Source organism: Lissotriton vulgaris, chromosome 4_1 (genome assembly GCF_964263255.1).
Source record: "Lissotriton vulgaris chromosome 4_1, aLisVul1.2, whole genome shotgun sequence".
NCBI classification, from domain to species: Eukaryota; Metazoa; Chordata; class Amphibia; order Caudata; family Salamandridae; genus Lissotriton; species Lissotriton vulgaris.
The window spans coordinates 1,979,648,505-1,979,674,019 of NC_141691.1; the positions used below are offsets into that span (position 1 = coordinate 1,979,648,505).

Below are 25,515 nucleotides of genomic sequence, written 5' to 3' on the forward strand. Positions count from 1 at the left end.
TCTCAACTGGCTACCTGTCCAGCAACGGATTGCAGTTAAGGCCTTGTGCCTTGTTTTTAGGGCTCTACACGGACTGGGACCAATGCTGCTCAAAAATCTTTTTTCCTGGTACCAAGCCGCTGGACCCTTGAGATCTTCTTCAGCGTTCCTGGTAACGGTCCCCAGGATTAACAGAGTGAGGATGGGCGGTCGTGCCTTCAGCTTCACGGCCGCCAAATTATGGAACACCTTACCTCTGGCGCTGAGGAGTAGGCAAGATCTGACCTCTTTTAAGAGGGATCTCAAGACCCACCTCTTTCCAAGAGCAATGTAGTGTATTACATCCGATGGAATGATATTGTCTAAGCGCCAGGATACCCTTTGGGTGGCAGTCGCGCTTAACAAGTAATCATACAATACAACACAATACAATGCTACAGAGGGAAGGCGAGCCCATGTTTATGTTGACGGCAAAAAATGCAGTGTATTTGTGGTCTGACAGCATGCCATGGCACACTTTTAACATACCTGCTTGTTATTTCCCTGAAAGGCTGTCGAGTTTGTATGCCCTTCCCTCCAGATTTGTGTGAGTGCCAGTGCTTGCTTTGTAGAAAACATACGTGCCAGGGCTCTCGTCAGGAGCCCACTGCAGCTTGCACCAGTTATTGCCACTGCCATGTTGCCAATGACAGTAACAATACAAATACTAACCATCACACACCTACAAGTGTGACAGTTCAGACTATTCCAGACCCCCAAAGCTATAATAGTGGCTTGGGAAACAGGTAATAGTAATTTTTAATGTTTAATGAATTAATATTTAAATGTAGTTGTGCTCGTCTCTAAATTAGCCAGACAGCACCACCTTGTGGCAGACTGTCCCAAGTGCCAGTGTTGACAGTTAAGTGCCGGTGCCGAGCACCGGAAACCACAAGCTCAAATTAAGCACTGGTGAGTGCGTATAACTGAGCTTGAGGACTGCGGCCAGAGCTAGCTGAGCACCAAGCAAACCACATGTTTGCACTGGAAGGAAACTGAGAATGCATCTCTTCCCAGAAGGAAGGGTAATGCAGAGCTGATGGGGTAGCGAGTTCTTGGCTGACCGGGCGACTGTCTGATAAGTTGGCCGTATGTGCCTGGGAGTCCATGAAAGAGTGGAACCTTCCAATAGCAATGCATTTTTGATCGATTTGAGCTGGTCTCTAATAATAGCCCATGCCCAGCCAAATCCACTATGGGTGGTAAGGTTGAACATCACCTCTGGAGGTAGTGACCTTAATAATCCAGTCCACCCAGTCTGAAGGACGAGACCGGAGGCAACCCAAGGGCTGAACGGCCAGACCCCAGGCATTGTTGAGCCAACCCTAGACAGATTCCCCAACATTCTTCATGTGGAGCAGCCATCTTTCTGAGGCACATGGATGCACAGAATCCTGAGAGGGATTGTCCTGACCAGGACCCAGAGTTTCTTGGCGGGCAGTGGTCTGGCGACATGCAGCAAGACACCACTAAGAGCCAGCCCTATGGGTGAATGCCTGACAGAGTTGAGAGCTTCGATTCTTGCCCAAGGGTTCTGCGCTGCACTAAGTGGCAGGAAGAGTGCAGGGAAGTGCCATATCTACTGACATAGGTCACTATTATGCACTCTCCCTAACGCTGGTATACAAGCTGCTGAGCGCCACACACACACCTTTGTGACATAGTGCAAATGTGACGGCTTGAGTCTTAAAGTACAAAACACTATGCCTAGAAAAATATAAAAAAGAAAAATCCCACCTTGTATGTGTTCTGTAGAGTGCAGCACACATGCAGTTAGAAAAGTTATGAGAAATAAAAGTATTTCTCCTTTTTAACGCCTTCTTTCACGTAGCTTTATATTTTGGTGCAACACTCTGCCTACTATTCTTAGTGGATAGGGTTTTGCGTCAAAATCCATGAGTGGTTGCACAGGAATGCTCCCTAGGTGCAGACTTTCAGTCAACTTTCTAGTGCAAAACCCCATTTTGCTCAGGTTTACGTCACTTATGTGTCACACACCCAGGGCAAAAAGTTTGTAAGTCTGGCCCTACATTTAGTAGCATTTGATCACAGGCCTGATACCTAACTTGGCCCTAGCAGCATCGTGGCCTTGGATGCATCTGCTTATAATATTAGTTGTTGAATCCATTAGTTACTCGGTTACCACCATAGCTAGGTGTACAACTCTTCAGGAGCAATATTGACACCCAGAATAAATGCTGTTCCCTTCCATATAATCGATCAGGTAGAAGAGATGTTACTATACTGGTGTGTGTGAGCACTATGGCTGACAGAACAGTTGTTTACGTGCACCCCAGTACATGTTGTACGCAGTCTTCTGGAGAGCCTTTGTTGCTTCCTTACTCGTTGACCTTCGCCGAAGGTAGCATTCAGTTTGGTTCCCCACCTTCTTGTGAGTGTCATTGTTATTGGCACAATAAAGGGTTTTTCAGAACCTGCAATTAGAAATAAGTTACTTGGGTCTTTGTTGAAAACAATGAAATGTCCAGGTTTACCTGAGCCAAACCTGAATGAAGAGAAGCGATACTGAGAAATACTTACCTGCTCAGAGCAGCAAATAAAAGAGGAAGGTCATAGGAGTCATTTATATGGACTGACTTGAGAGTTCTGTTTTCCTTTGTGATATCCTTGTGTTCTGTTATTGGAACTTTTAATGGTTGCTGCTCAGAAGCTGGTGCATAAAAGTTGTATGCATAGTGCTCGCCTCCTGTCATGCCGTAAAGCTGAGGAGCAGTGTCATGGTGCAGTACACCAGTGGGAAGACATGGCTATATATGGAGGTCATTAGGCACAGCCCCTTAAGATACGCTCATTGATGGGGTTTTTTGTTTCCTCCATTTCCTTAGGTCAATCCATCGTGAAAGAGGAAACAGAGAAGGTTTTTGAGATCACTGATGCCGGGAGAACCATAGATGTTTTGCCTGCCATGGAAGTCACCGAAGCCACTAGAGCCACAGAAACCACCAAAGCCACAAAAACAACAAATGGCAAGGTGCCAGGAAACGATGTGAAGATAAATACCAAAGGTACCCTATTAAATGGCAGCCTGCGATGCCACTGGAAAATGAATTAGGGGGTTAGAGTTCATTCTGTATTTTTTTTCCCAATCTGTGGAATGTGCACACAACCACCACCACCTGTATATGCATGCTTGTGCATTTGGTATCTGCCCAGATCTTCTATGAGAAAATGGTGGGAGCCAAACGGGAAGTTGGCAGAAAGTTTAGGAGTTTGGACACAGGACACAGATACCTCTGTTTACGTCACTAAGTATCAGTATCTACTGTGTCACTGTTTCAAAGGTTGGTCATTCATAGTAGTTTGTTAGTGTGTGGTCGACTGGGGTACGTTGTCCTGACATGGTCAGACATTGTTGGTGCGACAGTAAGGCCTTATATTGATCAGTACTAATCTTGCACCTCATGGAATATTCCTTCCTGAATTAGCGGGCAAGACCTCTCTCAAAGGGAACAGAATCAACCCCAGACAGGTTTCGGCCTTGCCAGTGAGATTTAGCTTGGTGCTCGTTACACAGTCAGCCAGTGAGCAGAAGACCCATATCTTAATTGATTACCCGGTGCCGCGTCCGATAGCCACAATATTAAAAGCTGAAGCGCGACCTCGCTATAGAATACTTATTGTAGAGGAAGGATTCTGCTCTGATTTTATTTAGTCTGTTTTAAACTGAGTTCTTGAAGTGCCTTAAAGTGTTTTAGCAGCAGAATTGAGTTTTTAGCCCGCATTTGCACTGCGCTTAGCTGACCAAGGTGTGCAGGTGTACTTCTGCCGTTGGAGCAAGTCACCTAAAAACACGCCATCTTGGTCAGCAGTCATCAGGATCGCTCGTCACTACTTAAGAAGGAAAAAATGCACATGGTCAGCGACTGGCTGCCGCCCCCCCCATCTGAGCACACCAACACCTGACACATGAACATGATAGCTGGTTATCTTTGGAAGGCGGGAGGCCGCGGGACCTCCCGGCCGTATTTATTAAGATATGAAATTAAAAGGTTTTTAATTGCATGATCAACAATTTATACAAAAATCAGCAGGACATTAGATACAATATTGTCAACAAGTTTGAGAGGCTAACCTTAACAGAAACTCTAATACAGATTGTTTCCTAACCGAAGCTAACATCCTCATCTTGATTTTTGTATACTACATTTCTGGCCATATGGCAAGGTCGCTAACCGGTGTCAGGTCCTACTAGCTGCGCCTTACCTAGTGATGTGCGCATGCGCAGCCAGTCCTGGTAATTACCCGGTCTACGCCGTGAACTCCATTTACCCACTAAAGGAGGGCCCTTACTCTGCGCCATCCAGTGACGTCATAAGTATGCGCACGCGGGGTGGCTACCAGCCTAAGGAAAGCGTGACTACTCCAACCCGCGCCCCTTTGAAGCACCAGTTACCTTGCCCCTGGAGTTCTTGGAGTGGCCAATGGCCCCTCCCCCTGGACGGGAACCTCCCATGGATGATGCCCGCCCCCTCAGACCTTGAAATAGCTGCTCACCGGTCATGACCTTACCGCATGCCCCAAACCTAATAAATACGACGACCTAGGAGAAAAATTCTAATGACAACTACTCTAGCTAACACATCAAAACATCAATTTAAAGCTACAAAGGGAAAAAAGTCCTAAGCACAATTGCAATATCATAACATGTTTCATCACAATTCACTAAAAGGGGAAAAAATTCCTAAAGAAAGCATCATCAGCATAATATACAAACCAGACACGGATCACTTATGCATATCAAGGATCTCAACAAGCACCTACAGATTACACTTAAACTAGACTAAGACAACCTCAATCAGTTAGTTCCAGGGATGGTGGGTGGGAAAAACAAGAAGCCCCGAGCGCGGGGCACGACACGTTGTGGGGGAGCGTCCAGGGAGAAGAGGGTCTCCTGGGCGCTCCCCGCTTCTTTATCCCCAAGGGGCTGGGTGGGGGTGGCTACGCCCCCACCCAGCCCCTCCCGGCACGCCCGCCCCTGACCCGGACATCCTACCATGGTATCCGGGTCAGGGAGGGCACCAGCCAATCGGTGGTGGGGCGCGCCCAGGAGGGCACGCCCCACCACCGAGGGGCACAAAGGGAGGGGGCGATCGCCGCGCCGCCATGCGGGCGGGGGGGCCAAGAGCCCCTCCCTTTTCACATGGTCAGCGACTGGCTGCCGCCCCCCCCATCTGAGCACACCAACACCTGACACATGAACATGATAGCTGGTTATCTTTGGAAGGCGGGAGGCCGCGGGACCTCCCGGCCGTATTTATTAAGATATGAAATTAAAAGGTTTTTAATTGCATGATCAACAATTTATACAAAAATCAGCAGGACATTAGATACAATATTGTCAACAAGTTTGAGAGGCTAACCTTAACAGAAACTCTAATACAGATTGTTTCCTAACCGAAGCTAACATCCTCATCTTGATTTTTGTATACTACATTTCTGGCCATATGGCAAGGTCGCTAACCGGTGTCAGGTCCTACTAGCTGCGCCTTACCTAGTGATGTGCGCATGCGCAGCCGGTCCTGGTAATTACCCGGTCTACGCCGTGAACTCCATTTACCCACTAAAGGAGGGCCTTTACTCTGCGCCATCCAGTGACGTCATAAGTATGCGCGCGCGGGGTGGCTACCAGCCTAAGGAAAGCGTGACTACTCCAACCCGCGCCCCTTTGAAGCACCAGTTACCTTGCCCCTGGAGTTCTTGGAGTGGCCAATGGCCCCTCCCCCTGGACGGGAACCTCCCATGGATGATGCCCGCCCCCTCAGACCTTGAAATAGCTGCTCACCGGTCATGACCTTACCGCCACAGGCCAGCATTGTTAACCGACGATCTGGCCTCCCCCTACCTAGACCCAAATCAGCAATCTTGTTTAGCAAAACCCTCTAACCAGGCCCAGATATTGTTAGACCACAAGACATTCCCCGCCTCAGTCAAGTGTACTCCATCCCCTAGGTAATATTGTTCGCCCCAGATACACCCATGTGGAATCGTCTGCAACCAGGGGGCCCGAAAAGTTTGTCCAATTGCGTGTTGATCCTCTTTACCGAGTGATTCAACGCCCTAACCGAGTCCCCCCCTCGCCACTGCCACCGAGGGATAAGTTGCGACCATACTACCGTGCAACCCGGGCAAGTCCTGGCCACCCACCCCGCAGTGGAGATGATCTCCTCAATAAGGATGCGTCTCCCCAATTTGGCCAAATCATTCTCCCCCAGGTGAAGTATCACCACTGACGGGGGGGCGGGCTGTTGAGCTAAGAGTCCCTGGAAGAAGTCCTTGAACTGGGTGAGACATAGACCCCCTCTCCCGAAGAATGAAATGTCAAACCCCTTTTGCGCAGCCCTTTTTGTACGGTCTCCTGAAAGAAAAACACATTTAGCACGCCTCAAATACGAGTGACCCACGATCCAAACCATTTTCTTGTGTTGATCCCGATGCTTGTTCCGTGATGGCGTGGATCGTTGATGCCCGGTGGAGAGTTCCTCCCCTGCGTCACAGGTTTGAGAAACTACAAAAAACCAAAACAAAACGGGTGTGAGCACCATCCTGACACAACATGTCAATTCGCACATATCGTTTATAACATTCAGAGGACCATCTCCCAATTTCCTTCACATTTTTAACCGGGAGGCCTCTTGCCACTGCCTCAGTTGCTGCCCCAATCCTAAATGAGTGAGTGCCAAATTCCTTGGGGTCCAGACCTGCCTGTCTGATCGTCAGCTCCAAGACCCTTCTAAACTGGTACCTGGTCAAGGGCGTACCGTCGGCGTGACACAACAGTGCACCTCCCGCCGTGCCCCCTCGCTGTTTATGGAAGATTTCCACATGAGAAACCGGGCAGCAAGGATTGGCACGGGCTCGGTGGAGCACTATGGTGTGACCCCGTGACTCCTGGTCGGTTTTGGATTTCTGAATTGTCACCCACATGGTATCATCCCTGATTTTTCCACAGGCCCCTTGTAGGCCGCCCTGCTGATCCTGTTTGGACGCTGCTACCAACTCACCAATTCTCAAAGCCCCATAGAAAGCCAGGGAAAATGCAGCTTTGAACAGAAGTACCTCCCACTCCGAGCTACAGACATTGTGCAGTGCCACCAATAAAGATGTCAGCCGTGCTAGCCCAATGGGCCTTCTTTTATCAGCAGGGTGACCCTGTAAACGGCGCCAACCCCTCAAGGCCTTGCGCACCATAAAGGTGTTAGTGGGGTCTCGCATGCCCTTAGCCTGCGCAAAGAAGGAGACCGCCGCCCTATGCTTGCTCGCAGCCGCCACGGAGCGACCCTCCCTGTGCATCCCTTCTAAGTAGGCTGCAAAGCTGTCCTCCTGTGCCCACCTACCCTCCCATTCCTGCCCCAAGAAAGTACGGTAAGACAAAAACGCCCCTTCGTAAGCTGTCTTGGTCCTGGGGGCTAAGCTAGCAACCACGAGGTCCTGTAATCTGGGGCACCAATCTGCCAAAGTACTGCCGGGAAGTGAGCCGGAGAGGAGTCTGCTGCAGGAAGATGTTCCCTGAAAACCTGCATTTTAAAGCGAGAGAGGGAGTCAGCTGCATTATTGAGAATGCCAGGGACATGCTTGGCTTTGAAGACCACATTCATTTTCAAGCATTGCAACACAATCTCCTTTATCAGGCGCAGTATGAAAGGACAGCGCGCCCCCTGATGATTTATGCATTCCACCACGGTCATGTTATCTGACCAGAACACCACTGATTGATTACATAGGTGTTCGGGCCAGACCTTCAATGCCACCCAGATTGGGAAGAGTTGAAGGAAGCCAATATTGGTGGTCAAACCCCATGCTCTCCATTCTTTCGGCCATCGATGGGCGACCCACTTGTTCCCCAGGATGGCGCCAAATCCCACACTACCAGCCGTGTCTGTCCATAAACCCAACTCTGCTGATGTGGTGGGGGGACCGGGCCACACTACCCTGCCATTGAAACCCTCCAGGAACGCCATCCATATGAGCATATCCTGGCGAACCTCAGATGACAACCTCGTGCGGTGATGTTTCTCCCGTAATCCCCTCATTGCCTGGGCAATGGAGCGTGAGAAAGGGCGTGCCATAGGGATAACCCGCAGAGCGAAGTTCAGTTGCCCCACCACCTCCTGTAATTGCTGCAAGGAAACCTTGTGTTTACGTAGGCATTGTCGCAGCGCTGCTCTAAACCTAGACACTTTGTCCTGGGGCAACCTGAAGCATCCTTCCACTGAGTCAATTTCGATACCGAGAAATTCCAAGCAGGTGGATGGCCCAAACGTCTTCCCCGGCGCTAGCGGGACCCCAAAAGCCCGCATGAGCACGCAAAATTCCTGCAGTGCCCAGGCACACTCCTGAGAGCCCGCCGCACCTAAGAAGAGGAAATCATCCAGGTAATGCATGACCTGCTGATGGCCCGTCGCCTGTCTCATGACCCATTCTAGAAAAGAGCTAAACGTCTCGAAATATGCACATGATATGGAACAGCCCATGGGCATGCATTTATCCATGTAAAACTTGTCTTCAAAAGTGAAACCTAGGAGATGATGATCAGCTGGGTGGACTGGGAGGAGACGGAAAGCAGATTCTATGTCTGACTTTGCCATCAGGGCCCCTGGCCCCAGGGCACGCAACAGGTCGACCGCCTGGTCAAATGAGGCATATTTTACACTACAAATCGTTTCATCAATCGCATCATTCAAAGACGCTCCTCTGGGCGCCGACAGGTTGTGGATCAGCCTAAACTGGCCCTTCTCTTTTTTGGGAACTACTCCTAGCGGTGAGCACACAAAATTGGGGACGGGTACCCTCACAAATGGGCCAGATATCCTGTCCAGAGACAGTTCTTTGCTAATTTTTGCCGCCACCACTGTAGGGTTGAGTTTCACTGACAATTGATTTTTGCAATGGGCGCTACCTGTGTACCCCCCTGCCGGGATCCTAAAGCCTTGGGAGAAACCTTCCTGAAGTAGTGTGGCTGCTGTGTGGTCCGGATATCTATTTAACCATGGGATCATTGCCAGAACATCTACAGGCGTGGGGGGACCCAACTTGTTTGTACTACACTGGCTTTCCTCTTCCCCTCTGACCCTGATTGCCCTGCTTGGACCTGCAAGATGCTTCCGGGTGAGAGGGATGACTACAGGCCCCACATGCATGTTTAAATCTACAGGTGCCCGGGGCCCTTGTGCAGGTGCGCCTATTAAAATCCCAGCACACCCCTTTCTTCTCTGACCCGCCGCCCCTATTCCTGCCCGGGACCTCACCCGCTTGGGGTGGCCGAAAGGGCTGTTGAGGTCTGGCGGAAAAAATCTTGACTGCACTGGTGGACTGATGGGGGGGCGAGCTCTCTGAGAATTGCTGATGCCATGACATAGAGTCAACCTTGTCCCATGTCAGTGATGGATTAAATTCCAAGGCTTTCCTGAAATTGACATCATACCCTTTCCACGCATCCCCAGAGTACTGTTCACTCCACCCCACAATCCTGCTCTGATAGCACGCTAGTGGCGCCTGCACATTGGGGGGTCGTTCAGCCTTGATAACTGTGAACACTGCGAAAGCCCTGATCCAGTTAAGCAGAGTTTCTTCCACCCTAAATCTAGAACACTGTGCCCTCCATTCGCTTGGATGCATCCACTCCTTTAGCGTCTTTGCATGCTCCATTTCCCTATTATCAAGCAGTAATGAATAAATGTACACATATTTATCAGCCCAAATCATCTCCTTCACAGTCTGTGACACATGTTGTGCTAAATTCTCACTCCTGGAGGGTATAGAACCATCTCCCAAGAGAGGCAGTGCCACCTCCTTACCATTTCCAGGCACCTGGGCCGGCTGCCCACCACCTCCGTTCGGTTGGGCGAGACTGGAACCTGCGAGGGAAGAAGATGAGGGCACTGCAGTACTGTCAGCCACCGCTGCAGATTTAATCTTTTCCACCAATTTTTCCGCTTCTGCGGCATGATCTGACGAAGCCGGTAACACCCCCCCCTTCTGCAACCACGGCATCAAGGCCGTTATCTGAGATACCAGTTCCGGGGGGATTGAGTCTAAATTGCCTGCTGGGACTGCCGGCGCCACCGGGGGCATAACCGGCGGCAGAGGTGTGGGAGGCAAGGGCGCTGCCGGTGGCGGTAAACCCGTAAGTGGGGTGGGAGCCACGGGTGAAGGGGCAGGCCCGGCCGGGGTGGGCGCTGGGGGATTGACAGGGGCTGGCGCTGCAGGAATAGGAATAGTTGGCGTAGGTGCCAGAGGCGCTGGAGCCGCAGGAACAGGTACAATAGGTACTGGAACTAACGGCTCTGGGAGGGGGGGGGCAGTGTACCTGGGCTTCTTGGCCTTAGACCTCTTAGGCGGGGTAACAAAATCCCCCCTTGGCAAGGGGGCTGTCCTCTGGCGAACAGGCCTACCCGATGGGCCAGGAGCCTCATCAAACCTCTCATTAAAGCGAGCCTCTAATTCATCAATTTTCCCCAATCGCTTGTTAATGTTGCTCATTTCAAGCATCATGGTCTGCATCATAACCTCCATCCTGGACCCTCCTTTACCACCTCTTGGCCCTGGCATGTTCAAAAAACCACCAAGGATTGCCTACACTCCTAATGATACAATTTTGCGTACTCGCGCTATGTACCTTCACCAGATGGAGGATGTCCAGGGGGCTGTAAGCACCATGCAACGGCGGCCGCAACACCACCAGCTTATCCGGCTATGTCAGGGGTGAGTAAACCTAGTGTAGACCCACCCGGCGGCAACCAGAAGCGATGAAATGCTAGCCCCCCGTTCTCCTCTTACCGACCCGTCCAGCGTACTCGCCGCCGGTGTTGTCCGCAACCGCGTCCTATGTCCACCTATTTGACATGATCAATTGACTGCAGCTATGTTTCCTTCAATTGCCTGCAATAGAAAAATTTTAGTACCTAGGAGTATGAGGCTAAAGCAGTTGTTGAGACCAGCGCTTAAAGAGGGTTGCAATACCTGACTCCCCCCAACACAACACTCTCCTGCCTGTATGTCTTTTAACAATTTAAATTAACACCCCAGGTTTCTGTTTCAAAAGGAGAGCAAATTCAATGTACAAGACCCCAAAATTGCAGTCATTAAATCAAAGGCGTCCACATAAATTCCAAAAACACACTTTCCCCAGGTCTCCCATCCAGGTGCTGCCCTAATCGACCCTGCTTCGCAACATAAACAGATCCCTACCGTGTAAACGTTCGAGTAAAATCGGCCCGTTTATTCAAACAAACAGTTGTGGTGCTGAGCGCGCGAATACAAGAATGCATGCGGCGCTTTGCAGACCTAATGAAAGCACACCGCCCCGCGCTGTACTTTGCTCAGGAAACCCCAACGCTAAACAATGAGCCACAGCGGTCGTGCTCCCTTTTTTTAAAAAACGCAACTGAAACTATGCCGAACCAGGGATTGAACCCGGCAAAATATCCCGCAAAATACCTCCGGCTCAACCGACTGCCTCGAGAGACCTGTAACCGTATACCAGCGTGACTAAACCCGGTGACTTGGGCTCGACGGCGGCTCCTCCTTCTGCTGACCGCTTGCTCGCCCCCTGACACCACGAACACTGCAGCCACCGGGATTAAACCGGGTCCCACGTCGCACTGCTCGGCTCAACTCGCCGGTCCCGCTCCCAATCTCCTGTTCGTCGGGAACCTTAACCTGCAAAATAAAGAAAAATTAGAAGGCTCCCCGGCCCTGGTGGGGGGAGCGAAGCTGTTGCCTGAGGCGAGCTGCAACGTAGGCTCCGGTGGTCTCCGTTCGGACTCAGCAATCCGGTGAACCTGAAAAATAAAGCGAAAATTTAAAAAAAACAAGAAGCCCCGAGCGCGGGGCACGACACGTTGTGGGGGAGCGTCCAGGGAGAAGAGGGTCTCCTGGGCGCTCCCCGCTTCTTTATCCCCAAGGGGCTGGGTGGGGGTGGCTACGCCCCCACCCAGCCCCTCCCGGCACGCCCGCCCCTGACCCGGACATCCTACCATGGTATCCGGGTCAGGGAGGGCACCAGCCAATCGGTGGTGGGGCGCGCCCAGGAGGGCACGCCCCACCACCGAGGGGCACAAAGGGAGGGGGCGATCGCCGCGCCGCCATGCGGGCGGGGGGGCCAAGAGCCCCTCCCTTTTCAAGTGCGCAGCACGCGCCAAAGGCAAGCCCGTCTGCGCCCGTCCGTGCACCGGCCGCACACAGCACCAGCCATGCTGCCAAAGTGAGTCCTGATCAACATGGGAAAGCTGGTCTACATTATTCGAGGGAGCCGGTTAATAGCGAGAGGTGAGCAATGGGGCGTGGGTCAAAAATACGAGGAAATGAAAGAATACGAAAAGTCCAGTTTAAGAAATACCACCTTAGACAATCTGAAATGTGGATTAATTAATGTTAGATCTCTCGTAAAACACCATCAGGAGATTTTCTCATTGTTAGAAGATCAGAATTTAGATGCACTAATCCTAACGGAAACTTGGACACGACCGGATTCTGAGGTCAAGTTGGGTTTGACTTGCTACCCCGGGCTACAAACTTTTCCACAATCCCAGATCTGTTGGGAGAGGTGGGGGAGTGGGAGTGATACACAAAGACAAATGGAATTTTGTACCTATGGTGGTGGATGATATGGAGGGCATTGAATTACTAGGGTTCTCACTTACGGATGCCAGTGGACAACTACTCTCTGGCATACTGTGCTACAGACCGCCCAGAGGTGGTAGCCCAATACCAAGACTTGATTGACATTACATACAATATGTCACTGAGACATTCGAGAACCATCATTTTAGGCGATTTTAATCTCTGGGAAAATGGGACTCACGAGCTGGCCTTGAAAGAATTACGGCAACCCTGTGAGAACATAAACAGGCAGCAACTAGTGTCCCACCCCACACATCAGGGAGGACATGTACTGGACCTCATATTTGCCAATCAATGGGAGGCAGAGGTGGGGGAAATGTAGCCACTGTGTTGGACTAATCCCTTTGTAATACAATTTGAATTAAGACTTCCCAAAGCAGGTAAAAAAGTTACCAATCAGGGTAATACTAGGTTGGAAAGAGAGTGGTCTTAACTGCTAAAAACTGAAAAACTCCCACAACTTACTGATATGAGTTCCTTCGATATCAGTAAAACAGTAGATGAAAACTACTTTAACTTGTGTGACCAAATCACCCACATGCTCAACCAACTGGCCCCATTAAAAAAGTTAAAAGCCAAGAAAAAAAACATTAGCCCCATGGTATAATGAGGAGCTAAAGATATTAAGTAAAAAATGTAAGCAGGCAGAGAGAAAGTGGAGGACACGATATGAGGAAAAAGATAAAACAGCTTTGAAAACAGCATTGCACATTTATAAGGGAACAATTGTTAAGGCTAAGGCCAAGCACTATGAGGAAACCATTCAGACGGCACCTAATAAGGCTAAAACAATATTTAACATAGTGACGGACCTATCCAAACCAGATTCTGCAAAGAATAAGACTAAACCCACTCAAGAACTATGTGAAGAGCTGGCAGTGTTCTTCGTAGAAAAAATGAACAAAATTATAAGTGGTCTGAATATTAATATGGAAAAGTGGATGATTAGTAGAACCGATTTAGCTGAGCGACTTACAGTTGAAGTACAGAAAGAGGAAATGGCGAACGAGAAACAGGTAGTCCTGGAATCTTTTTAGACTCCCACAGAGGAGGATTTCAGAAAGATAGCGGGCAGTATCTCCTCTGGATCTCCCCTGGACCCACTAACACATAGATTGTGGAAGGCCTCAATTTGGAGCTTTTCCCCCAGCTTTACCAAATGTGCCGCCAGTCACTGACTAGTGGTGTAGACCCATTTCCTTGTTACCCTATCCTGCAAAAATCCAGGAACGGGTGCGAGCACAGTCCTTTCACAATTTTTAGCAGAAAATAATGTGCTGACTGAGGTCCATTTCGTGTTCCGACCTGCGCATGGTACAGAATCAGCTCTGGTGACAGTTCTGGATGAACTCAGAATGCGTGCTGACTCATGCCAGGTGGCCATATTAGTAACGTTGGAAATGTCAGCCGCATTTGATACGGTCAATCACAACACTTTGATCAAAAGGCTTGAGGAGTCTGGAATTGTGGGGAGAGCGTTGAACTGGGTTCGGTCCTACCTGTCAGGTAGACAGCAGGCAGTGCCCATGCCACCTTTCTCATCTCATAACAGCTCCATAAAGCACGGGGTTTCTCAAGGATCGGCAATAAGCTCAATTTTATTCAACATCTATCTGCGTCCACTCATTTCCTTAATTAAATCTTTTGGAATTGAAGTGGTGAACTACGCAGACGACACACAACTTGTCTTCTCATTAGAAGGTAACCAAGCTATACCATTGGCTAGGTTCCATGAGTGTATGCGAAGAACTGTGGAGTGGCTTGGGGCTAATTCCCTAAAACTTAACAGAGAGAAAACCGAGATTGTACAGTGTACAACAAATAAAATACCTCACCCACTTCCAGCGAACGTTTGGCAAATCTCAACAAAAAATCCTCTGATTCCATCCAAAATGTTAAGAAACCTGGGGGTATTGTTTGATAGCAATCTGCAGCTGGATTCTCAAGTTAATAAGACAGTGGGCACATGTATATCACTGATTAGAGCCCTTCGTAAAATGCTTCAGTTACTGCTAATCCACGTTAGACTGCAAGTAGTAAGGAGCGTTGCCTTTATCAGATTGGACTATTGCAATGCTCTGCTTCTTGGAGTACAACTGCCTCTGATGAAAAAATAGCAGCGAATAAAAACAATTGAGGCACAGTTAGCACTTATGAGACAGCGCAGGTCCTCTGCATCGTTAGCCTTGAAGGATCTTCACTGGTTACCAATTCTGCAAAGAATTCAATTTAAATCACTCTGCATAATCCACAAGGCCTGTACACCGAATGGGGCCCAAACCACTGCAAAGAAGATTTACCTGGTATCTCCCAGCCAGAAATCTTCTATCGTCGTCAGCTAAACTGATGTGCCTACCCAGATTTAAAAAAAACGGCTGGGGTGTAGGGTCTTTAGCTATGCCACCTCAAGAGGGTGGAATGAATTATCAAGCAATCGTAGATAAACTGAGAATCTAATGCAATTCAGAAAGAAACTGAAAACGTGGTTCTTTCCCAGAAATTAGCTCAGAATAGAAACTTACCGCTCTACTAGGCTTGTACAGTTGTACGCACAGAGTTTTTAGGTAATCTCAGCGCCAGGATACCGGTTGGGCGACAGCCGTGCTATAAAAGCTGCTTAGGGTGTGACATAGAAGATACAAAAGGTGGTAGGAGGAATGCTTGCAAATAGTCTGAACCACTGCCAACCACTCTGGGTAGATTCCCATCTAGTTTTCTTTGTCACTGTGCCAGAAGCTTGCCTTAAGCAAATCAGTACTGACCTTGCACCTCATGGGAGCAGTTAATCCAAAATTTCCAGGCAAGTCCCCTCCAGCATGGAACACAAACAGGCCAGACTGGTGACAGCCTTGTTAGGCCTCGTCAGTGTTAGGTTAGATACTATGAACTGTATGTATCAATATTAGGTATAGCGATTACCTAATTGGGATTTTATGCGAATTGCAAATAGGTTTATGCTATAACTAACGTATGAAACTCATTTGCGATTCCTAGTATGTCGCAAATCGAGCTACCTCATGAATTCAATATTAATAATAATAATGAATAATAATTAATTCATGAATTAGGTAGGTCGCAATTTGCGATTCATAAGGAATCGCTAAAATCACAGGGATGGTGGCCTGCTGGGGTCAGCAGGCCACCATATCTGCGATTGCTTTTAAATAAAGCAATCATTTATTTTGAATCTAGTCCATTTTCCTCAAAGGAAAACGGAATGCTTTCAAAAAATAAAAATAAAACGTTTTCTTTTCATTTTTCAAAAGTAGGATGTGGTCCATGGACTACTGCATGCTCTTAAAAAACGTTTTTACAAATACTTACAAACGGGATGGGGTGCCTTGGGGCCCCCATTCTGTTTGTGAATGGATTACCAACAACTTGAAGGAGGTGGTGAAATGTGAATGATTAGTGTTAGACCTGGCACCATTGGCGTGGGTCTCCCTTCCATTTTGTTGCTGTTGCTTCATGTGTTTTTGCTGGTGTTAGCTGCTCAGAGCACTGTGCCACTGCCAACCAGTGCCACAGTGCAAGTGCTCGCTGTGTAAATTGCTATATTGATTGTATTCCATGATTGACTTCTTTGGTTTACTATCAGACCCTAGTACAGTGCACCAGGAGTGCCCAGGGCTTGTAAATCCAAATGCTGCTAGGGGGCTTGCAGCACTGGTTGTGCCACCCACAAAAGCAGCCTTGTAAAATATGTCTAAGGTCTGCCATTGCAGAGCCTGCGTGCAGTCTGGTACTGTCATGCTGACTGGGCAAGTGCACCTACTTGCCAGTCCCTAAACCTTCCCTTAACTTCATATTAGTCACCCCTATGGTAGGTCCAAGGGCAGGGTGCATTGTAAGTATAAGGTAGGACAAGCCCTGATGTGTGTGGAATGTCCTAATAGTGAATTACAGCCATTTTCATTTTTCACTATTGCAAGGCTACCTGTTCTCATAGGCCAGAACGGGCTGTTAGATTTGTTACATTCTATAATCCAAACAGACTCAGGGAACATGGTAGAAATTCGAGTTTGGTATGCCTGAACTCAGAAAAATAAAATACATCTTTTAGTAAAGCTTATTTTAATATTCTGTGTTTGCAAATACCACTTTTAGAAAGTAGGTATTTGCTTGCCTAACCTTTTCAGCCCGCCTCTGCTAGGATGTGTATCTGCTGTCTGGTTTCTGTGAGTGACAGGGCTGGGGAATTCCAGGAGACAGGCTGGGGTAGGGGTGAATAGAGAGATTTACATCCAGATGGGTGGGAGGAGTGCACCTGGGCTCTGAATAGGACTGTGCCCTTCCACCACAATGCTGGCTCCACCTCCTGTGGAGCGTCTGATGCCTCTAGTCTGCTGCCTGAATGAAAAGTCAGAGTCATGTCCACAAAGTGCTCAAGAACTGGATTTGGCTGGGCACAGGCCCCTCTACCCCAGAGGAACAAAGGATTTAGGGGTATAAGTATTGGGACCCTGCTCCCAAGAAATTAGATCCTGCTTTGACAAGAAGAAACCTCTGCCCGACGAGAAGGAACTGGGAAAACTGAAGGAGGAGTGCTGTCCCTGATCTGGGGGATTGGCCTGTAGTGGTTGCCTAGCTGCTGAAGGAGAGGAGCAAGACTGAAAGACGTTATTTTCCATCTTGTGCAAAAGATCTAAAGGGGCTTGGAAGTGAGCTTGCCCCCTGTGCGAAGTCCCTGGGCCAGTGGACTTCATCTGCCTCGCAAATCGCCGCTGGAAACACTGATTTCAGTAATTGCCGAGGCAGTGAGCTGAGTACTCCTAGTACAACCAAAACATATCCAGCAACGCACTGTACCCCGCCAGTCCGCCTCAAACACTGCGACTCTGTGCCCCAAACAAGCCGTAGTTCGCATTGTGACTGGCCGACCCAGCCGTGTACAAACACCTTGCCTCATCGAATCATCCTGGTTGGTACGACACGTACACTGCCGCCGAGTTAGCGGCTGCCGATTGCACCTGAAAGGGTAGTATGCTCCATACGTCCGCCTTGCACCGCAGCCAAAACTGAGCTCCGCGGCTCCCGCAGTACGGCTCGTACGCCGCATCGTAAGCTGAACTTATCGTCTCCAACACCGTCTGCCTCAATCCACGCAGCTCTCTGCTCTACACCTCGCACCGACGACTTCAACAAGCCGGGGGTCACACCTTGATTGACCAACAACGCTTCTGCATCACCTTCTTTTTACAGTGCCTCGTCTGTGCCGGACTCATCGCATCAAGGTACTGTGTGCGCCTCGAACCCCCATCCTAATACGCATCGGACTGAAGTGTCGGCAGGGCTGATTAGACTCTTTGTGTTATTTTCCCTTGCTGTAAGAGCCGGACAAAGAGTACGAGTCGCACAGACTTCAAAAACTACGCATTTAGCAAGAACTCTTTATCGCCAACAGTATTGTGGGTCATTTTTGTCGTTACTTGTGTCTTGTGCTGAGCCTTGTATGAAAGATACCTATTTTTTCCCAGTGTGGTGTCCATTTGTGGTGTTGTCACTTAGTTACTGTATGTGGTCATAAATGCTTAACCTGCAAACGTCTCTGAAATAAGCCTTGACTGCTCGCGCTAAGCTACCTAGAGGGTGAGCAGGAGTTATTTTGGGAGACTACCTACTTATCCTGACTAGAGGAGAGGGTCCCTGCTTGTCACATGTACCTACCTGTGCCAACCAGAGACCCCCAAATCTAACAATTAGGGACTGCATTTTGGTTGCTAAACATTCTTGAATACTACTGCGATTCAGTATTAGGAAGGAACGCCCTAAACACACCCCTTCCTAACACCAAATCGGTATGTATTCGCAATTCTAAACTGCGATTCAGTAACATGTTACTGAATCACAATTGAGAAATAATACATATCGAGGGTAAGCAGGGGTTATTTTGGGAGACTACCTACTTATCCTGACTAAAGGAGAGGGTCCCTGCTTGTCACAAGTACCTACCTGTACCAACCAGAGACCCCCAAATCTAGCATTGGTGGTCAGCGGTGAAGATTCTGGACTTGCACTGTGATTTATGTACAGTTATTGGTGAATACTACTTAGTGAGTGCAGACCATAACGCAACCACGTACTTTTAATTTTTGTTTACTAAGAGATCTCCATTTTTACAAAGTCATGCCTGGTTCAATGTGGAAAAGGCAGCCCCTGTAGTCTCTGAGAGCGGTGAAATAGAATGGGAAGAAGAGAGACTAGCTTGCTACAGCGTACCACAGCTGAAGGGCTTTTACAAAACCTTCAAAGATCCCCAGGCTGGATGTAGAAACAAGCCAGACTACCAAAAGGCGCTGAAAGCCTGAATTGAGTCAAGGAGAGCACCAGAGGATTTGGTGGAAACTGAGCAAACAGAGGGCAACAATGGCTTTGGCAGAGGCTTATCGCCAGAAGAGTTGGCAGACAGGAAGGAAACCTGACTACATGAAATGGAGATGGCAAAACTTAAATTGAATGGGCAACTGGAGCTGGAAAGCAAAAAGCTGGCTCTGGAAGAGAGAAGAATCTAAATGGAGCATGAAATGAAGTTGAGGGAAATGGAGCTAAAGGCTAAAAGTTTAGAGCTTACTCCTTCTGGTGGCAGCACACCGCTAGTGCAGGTAGAATCAAGGGTGTACATACCAAAGGACGTGGTTAAAAAGTTTGTAAAAAATGATGACATAGGGCAGTGGTTTAAGACCAATGAGGTAGCCATGTCCTCCCACCGGGTCCTTGAGAAAGATTGGGGAGCGGCGTTGTGGGGACGGTTCCTGAGTGAGGGGCGGGACATACTGCTAGATTTGGCCTTAGATGTTCATAATTCTTATCCACACATGAAGGATGCTTTAATGGCCAGGTATGGGTTAACTCCTGAGTTGTACAGATAAAGGTTTAGGGGTTGCACAAAGATTCCTAACAGTACGTATGTTGAGTCTGTAACTTTTTTATGCAGAGCATTGGATGGTTGGGTGAAGGGTAGCAAAGTTGAGGATTTTTAAGGGCTTCTTGATTTAATTGCATGGGAACACCTGTCCAGTAACTGTTTTCCTGAGCTACACCAGCACCTGATTGATAGTAGGATGACTAACCCTAGGAAGCTTGCTGAGGAGGCGGACCGCTGGGTCAGCACCAGGGTCCACAAGGGTCAACTGGGAGACTCCGCCAAGGGTGGGCAGGGTCCCCAGCAGAAGAGTGGGGGGACAAGGGTAAACAGAGGGCGTTCCAAAGAAGGCCCCAAAGTAGTCCCCAAGGGAACCAAGGGAAAGGTTCTCAGCCTCCCCCACCCCAGAAACCGACCGGAGCCCCGACAGGTCCCCCTGTTCAAAGAGGGCCCCCCAGGTGTTACAAGTGTGGTGACCTGGGTCATTTTGCCAATATTCCCAAGTGTCGCCTGTTTGGTAAACCAGCACCCACTGGTGCTCCGCCCTGGCAGATGGCTAGTGTAGCCTTTGGGGAGGAGGTGGAAGTCCAAGATGGGTGGGGTTCCACAGAAATGTCCCTTGTCTCTTTAGGAGACTGTAAGGTGGTCCCTGAGAACCAACTGCCCAATAACACTAAGAAATATGGGCAGTGGGTGACCATCAATGGCCAAAGGGTGGGGGATACAGGAGCCAGTGTGACAGCTGTCAAGTGCCACCTGGTGTCTCAAGAGCAGGTTGTCCCACATGCATTCTGCCGAGTTGTGAACGCCGACAACACTGAGAGTCAGTGTCCAATGGCTCAAGTTCCCTATGAGTGGGGGGGGTCTCTGGTACTCTTCAAGTAGCTGAGAGAACCGCCATGCCTGTTGACTGTTTTTTGGGGAACAATTTGGAGAGGTCACCTTGGGAGAAGGTGGAGAAGAGCACTCACCTGAGGATGGTGTGTCTGCCTGACTGGGCGTGCATGACCACCCGGTCGATGGCAGCCAGTAGGGGTGCTCAAGAGGTCCTGGAGCCTGAGAGGGAGGCCCAGGAACCAGCCGTGAAGAGAAGAGGCAGGGGGCACGGGAAACCGGCCCCTGTAGTTCCCACGGTCCAGGAGGAAAGAGACCTTGAGGGGGATGCCCTGGAACCTACAGGGGAACAGATAGCTAAACTGGGTTACCTGCCTGAGCTGACCCATTGGCAGCATGAAGGAGGCCCCTCGAGGGAGGAATTCTGCAGAGGGCAGAAAGAATGTCCTTCTCTCATGGGTCTGCGGCAGCAGGCTGCAGACCAGGCCAATGGTGATCAGCCTGGAACACATTTCATTTACTGGGAGAATGACCTCCTATATTCAGAGCCTAAGGTTGCTGAGCCTGGGTCAGCCCATGCACTCGTGGTCCCCCAGAGCTTCAGAGCCTTCCTACTGGGGCTGGCTCACAATGTGCCATTGGCAGGGCATTTGGGGCAGGACAAGAACTTTGAAAGGCTTGTCATCCACTTTTTTTGGCCTCAAATGCACAGGAGCTCAGACGCTCACTGCAGGACCTGTCAGACTTGCCAGGCAAGTGGAAAAAGTGGAAGGAAGCAGAAGGCTCCTCTCCAGCCATTCCCTGTGGTCAGTACCCCCTTCCAACGAGTGGGGATTGACATTGTGGGGCCACTGGACCCCAGGACAGCCATGGGCAACAGGTTTATCCTGGTCCTGGTGGACCATGCCACCCGGTACCCGGAAGCCATCCCTCTGAGGACAGTGATGGCCCCCGTGGTGGGACGTGCACTGATGGGAATTTTCTCCTGAGTGGGATTCCCTCTAGAGGTGGGTGTCTGACCGGGATACCACTTTCATATCCAAGTAAATGAAGTCCCTTTGGCAACAGTGTGGTGTAACCTACAAGTTTACCACACCTTACCACCCCCAAGGAAATGGGTTGGTTGAGGGATTCAACCGCACCCTAAAAGGCATGATAATGGGTCTTGAAGAACCCATGAGGTGTAAGTGGGATGTCTTCTTACCGTGCCTACTCTTTGCTTACCGTGAGGTGCCACAGAAGTCTCTAGGGTTCAGCTCCTTTGAGCACCTGTATGGCCACCCAGTGAGAGGACCTCTAAGTCTGGTCAAGGAAGGCTGGGAGCAATCTCCCAGGAAACCTCCCCAGAATGTATATAGCTACATGCTGGCCTTCAGGAACCAGACTAGGCGTTTCAGAGCACTTGCTGAGGCAAATCTGGAATCCAGCCAGGAGGAGATGAAGCGGTGGTACGACCAGAATGCCATTCTAGTAGAGCTTCAGCCTGGTCAGAAGCTGTGGGTCTTGGCCCCCGTGGAGCCTTGTGCGCTCCAGGATAAGTGGACTGGCCCCTTTGAGGTTGTGGAGCGCAAGAGTCCTGTTACCTATTTGGTGGACTTGCGGTCTCCCTGGAACCCCTAATGGGTCCTGCATGTCAACCGCCTTAAGCCCCACTTGGAGAGGTCTGAAGTAGGCATGCTTTTGGCAACAGATGCTGGAATGGAAGAGGAGACTGAGCCTCTTCCTGACCTCCTGACGGCCACAGAGCAAGATGGGTCAGTGGATGGTGTGAACCTCTCTCCTACCCTGACCCCTGAGCAATAGAATGATGCCGCCAGTTGTTGGGACAGTTTTCTGATCTGTTCTCCCTGGTTCCTAGTATCACAGATTGGTTTGTCCATGATGTGGATACAGGAGACAGCTTAACTATGAAGCACAAGGCTTACAGGGTAACTGACAGGGTGAGGGCTTGCATCAAAGAGGAGGTCTTAAAGATGCTTGCACTTGGGGTGATTGAGTCCTCCAGCAGTCCTTGGGCCAGCCCAGTGGTCTTGGGCCCGAAGGCTGCGGCGCCGGGTGCCACACCCAAACTACGGTTCTGTGTGGACTACCGAGGGCTCAATTCGGTCACGAAGACTGAAGTGCACCCCATCCCCAGAGCTGATGAGCTTATTGATTGGTTAGGGGCTGCACGGTACCTCAGCACGTTTTACTTGACATCTGAGTACTGGCAGGTCGCCTTGACTGATGGGGCAAAAGAGAGGTCAGCATTCTCCACACCAGATAAGAATTTCTCATTCCGGGTTATGCCCTTTGGGATGAAGAATCCCCCCGCCACCTTTCAGAGGATGATCAACCAGGTGTTGGTTGGACTGGATGAGTTCAGTGCCACCTACCTGGATGACATCGCAGTGTTCAGTGTCACATGGGAAGAACATCTGGGCCACCTCTGGGAAGTGTTGATGGCACTGCGCAAGGCAGGCCTCATGATCAAGGGGAGTAAGTGCCAGATCGGGCAGGGTTCTGTGGTGTACTTTGGACACCAAGTTGAGAGCGGCCAGATGGCGCCCCTACAGCCCAAGATTGAAACCACCCTGGCTTGGGAACCCCCCAAAACCCAGACAGAGGTGAGGGCCTTCTTAGGACTCACCGGGTACTACAGGAGGTTTGTCAAGGGGTATGGCAACATCGTTGCACCCTTGACAGAGCTGACTTCCAAGAAGCAGCCCAGGAAAGTGATTTGGACTGACACCTGTCAGAAAGCTTTTGAGACCCTGAAAACTGCCATGTGCACGGCGCACGTGCTCCTAGCCCCTAAATTCTCCAAAGAGTTCCTTGTGCAGACAGACGCTTCAGAGCATGGTGTAGGGGCTGTTCTCTCACAAATGACTTTGACCAACCTGTAGCCTTCATCAGTAGAAGGTTACTTCCACGGGAACAGAGGTGGCGTGCAATTGAGCGTGAGGCATTTGCTGTGGTCTGGGCACTGAAGAAGCTGAGACCGTACCTGTTTGGGACTCACCTCCGGGTTCAGACAGACCACAGGTCCCTCAGATGGCTGATGCAGATGACAATCCAAAGCTGTGGAGGTGGTCCATTTCCATACAGGGTATCGATTTCACGGTGGAACATCGCCCTGGTTCAGACCAAGGCAATGCTGAAGGTCTGTCCATTTTTGCCCCTTAGTGATGAGAACTCCCTCGGGTAGGGTAGTTCTCCCCACATTTCAGCTGGAGGGGACACGTGTTAGACCTGGCACCATTGGCGTGGGTCTCCCTTCCATTTTGTTGCTGTTGCCTCATGTGTTTATGCGGGTGTTAGCTGCTCAGAGCACTGTGCCACTGCCAACCAGTGCCACAGTCAAGACCTCCCTGTGTAAATTGCTACATTGATTGGATTCCATGATTGGCTTATTTGGTTTACTATCAGACCCTAGTACAGTGCACCAGGAGTGCCCAAGGCTTGTAAATCCAAATGCTGCTAGTGGGCCTGCATCACTGGTTGTGCCACCCACAAAAGCAGCCTTGTAAAATCATCTTCTCATCCAGCACAGACATCGACTTCAGCCACGCCACAGAGCTCCAATGGACAGACCACAGCTGCGTCCACTTCACCTTCAAGAGAACGACGACCCACCATCACCAGCAACAGACCGCCCGCAGAAGCTGGAACAAGATCACAGCAGACCAGCTCGCCACCTCCCTGAGCCAGCACCCTCCTGCCAGCTCAGCGAACCCCAGCCAGGCCGCCGACAACCTCACGAAGTGGATCAGCAACTGCGCGGACGAACTCGCCCCGCTGAGGACCCCGCCTAGCAGACCCGGCAGCAAGAAGGCCCCATGGTTCACCGACGAACTCAAGAGCTCCAAGAAGAACTGCCGAGCCCTCGAGAAAGTCTGGAAAAGGGAACCGACACCGGACAACAGGACCTCCTACAAACTTGCCACCCGGAAACACCACCAGCTGATCCGCGCCGCCAAGAAAACAGCATTCAAGGACCGGTTGGACAACAACGCACACAACTGCAAGGAACTCTTCAACATCGTGAAAGAGCTCTCCAACCCCAGCGCAGAAAACAACGACATCACCCCATCGCAAGACCTCTGCAACTCCCTCGCCTCATACTTCCACAACAAGATCACGGACATACACAGCAGTTTCAACAACCAACCAACGCACACCATGACCGACCAACCACCCCCCCCCACCACCACCCTCCACGCCTGGACCCCGATCAGCACCGAAGACACCATCCGCACGATGAACTCCATCCACTCCGGATCACCAACCGACCCCTGCCCTCACCACGTCTTCAACAAGGCCGACGCTGTCATCGCACCCCACCTGCGAGACATCATCAACACCTCCTTCGAAACCGCCATCTTCCCTGAGAGCTGGAAACACGCCGAACTCAGCGCCCTACTCAAGAAACCAACAGCGGATCCCACCGACCTCAAGAATTACCGCCCCATCTCGCTTCTCCCGTTTCCAGCCAAAATCATCGAGAAGACCGTCAACAAGCAGATGGCCGCCTTCCTCGAGACGAACGGATCCCTCGACCCCTCACAGTCCGGCTTCCGAGCCAAACACAGCACCGAGACCGCCCTCATCGCCGCCACCGATGACATCCGAGCCCTGATGGACAATGGAGAAACAGCGGCCCTCATCCTCCTAGACCTCTCCGCGGCATTCGACACGGTCTGCCACCGCACCCTAGTACAGCGCCTCAGCAACATCGGAATCCAGGACAAGGCGCTGGAATGGATCATCTCCTTCCTCGACGGAAGAACACAGAGAGTCCGCCTACCACCGTACAAGTCAGAGGCCTCCGAAGTCATCTGCGGCGTCCCCCAAGGATCATCCCTGAGCCCCACCCTCTTCAACGTCTACATGAGCCCCCTCGCGGCCATCGTACGCAAACACCACCTCAGCATAATCTCCTACGCCGACGACACCCAGCTGATCCTCTCCCTGACCAACGACCCCGCCGCCGCCAGAGCCAACCTGCACGAAGGGATGAAAGAGGTAGCCGAGTGGATGACGACCAGCCGCCTGAAACTGAACTCGGACAAGACGGAGGTCCTCATCCTGGGCTCCTCTCCCTCCGCCTGGGACGACTCCTGGTGGCCTCCCGCCCTGGGCACCGCACCCAAACCGACAGACCATGCACGAAACCTGGG

At 50.4% G+C, this 25,515-nt stretch overlaps 1 protein-coding gene across 1 annotated transcript in view; it reads left to right on the forward strand.

Moving 5' to 3' along the window:
- The window catches only part of LOC147724768 (lymphocyte antigen 6D-like), a 91,803-nt gene that overhangs the window by 16,652 nt on the left and 49,636 nt on the right, over nt 1-25,515 (forward strand). The window contains exon 2 of the mRNA XM_086967060.1: nt 2,865-3,044. Within this exon, the coding sequence (XP_086823186.1) occupies nt 2,865-3,044 (180 nt within the window). The remainder of the gene's footprint in view (nt 1-2,864; nt 3,045-25,515) is intronic.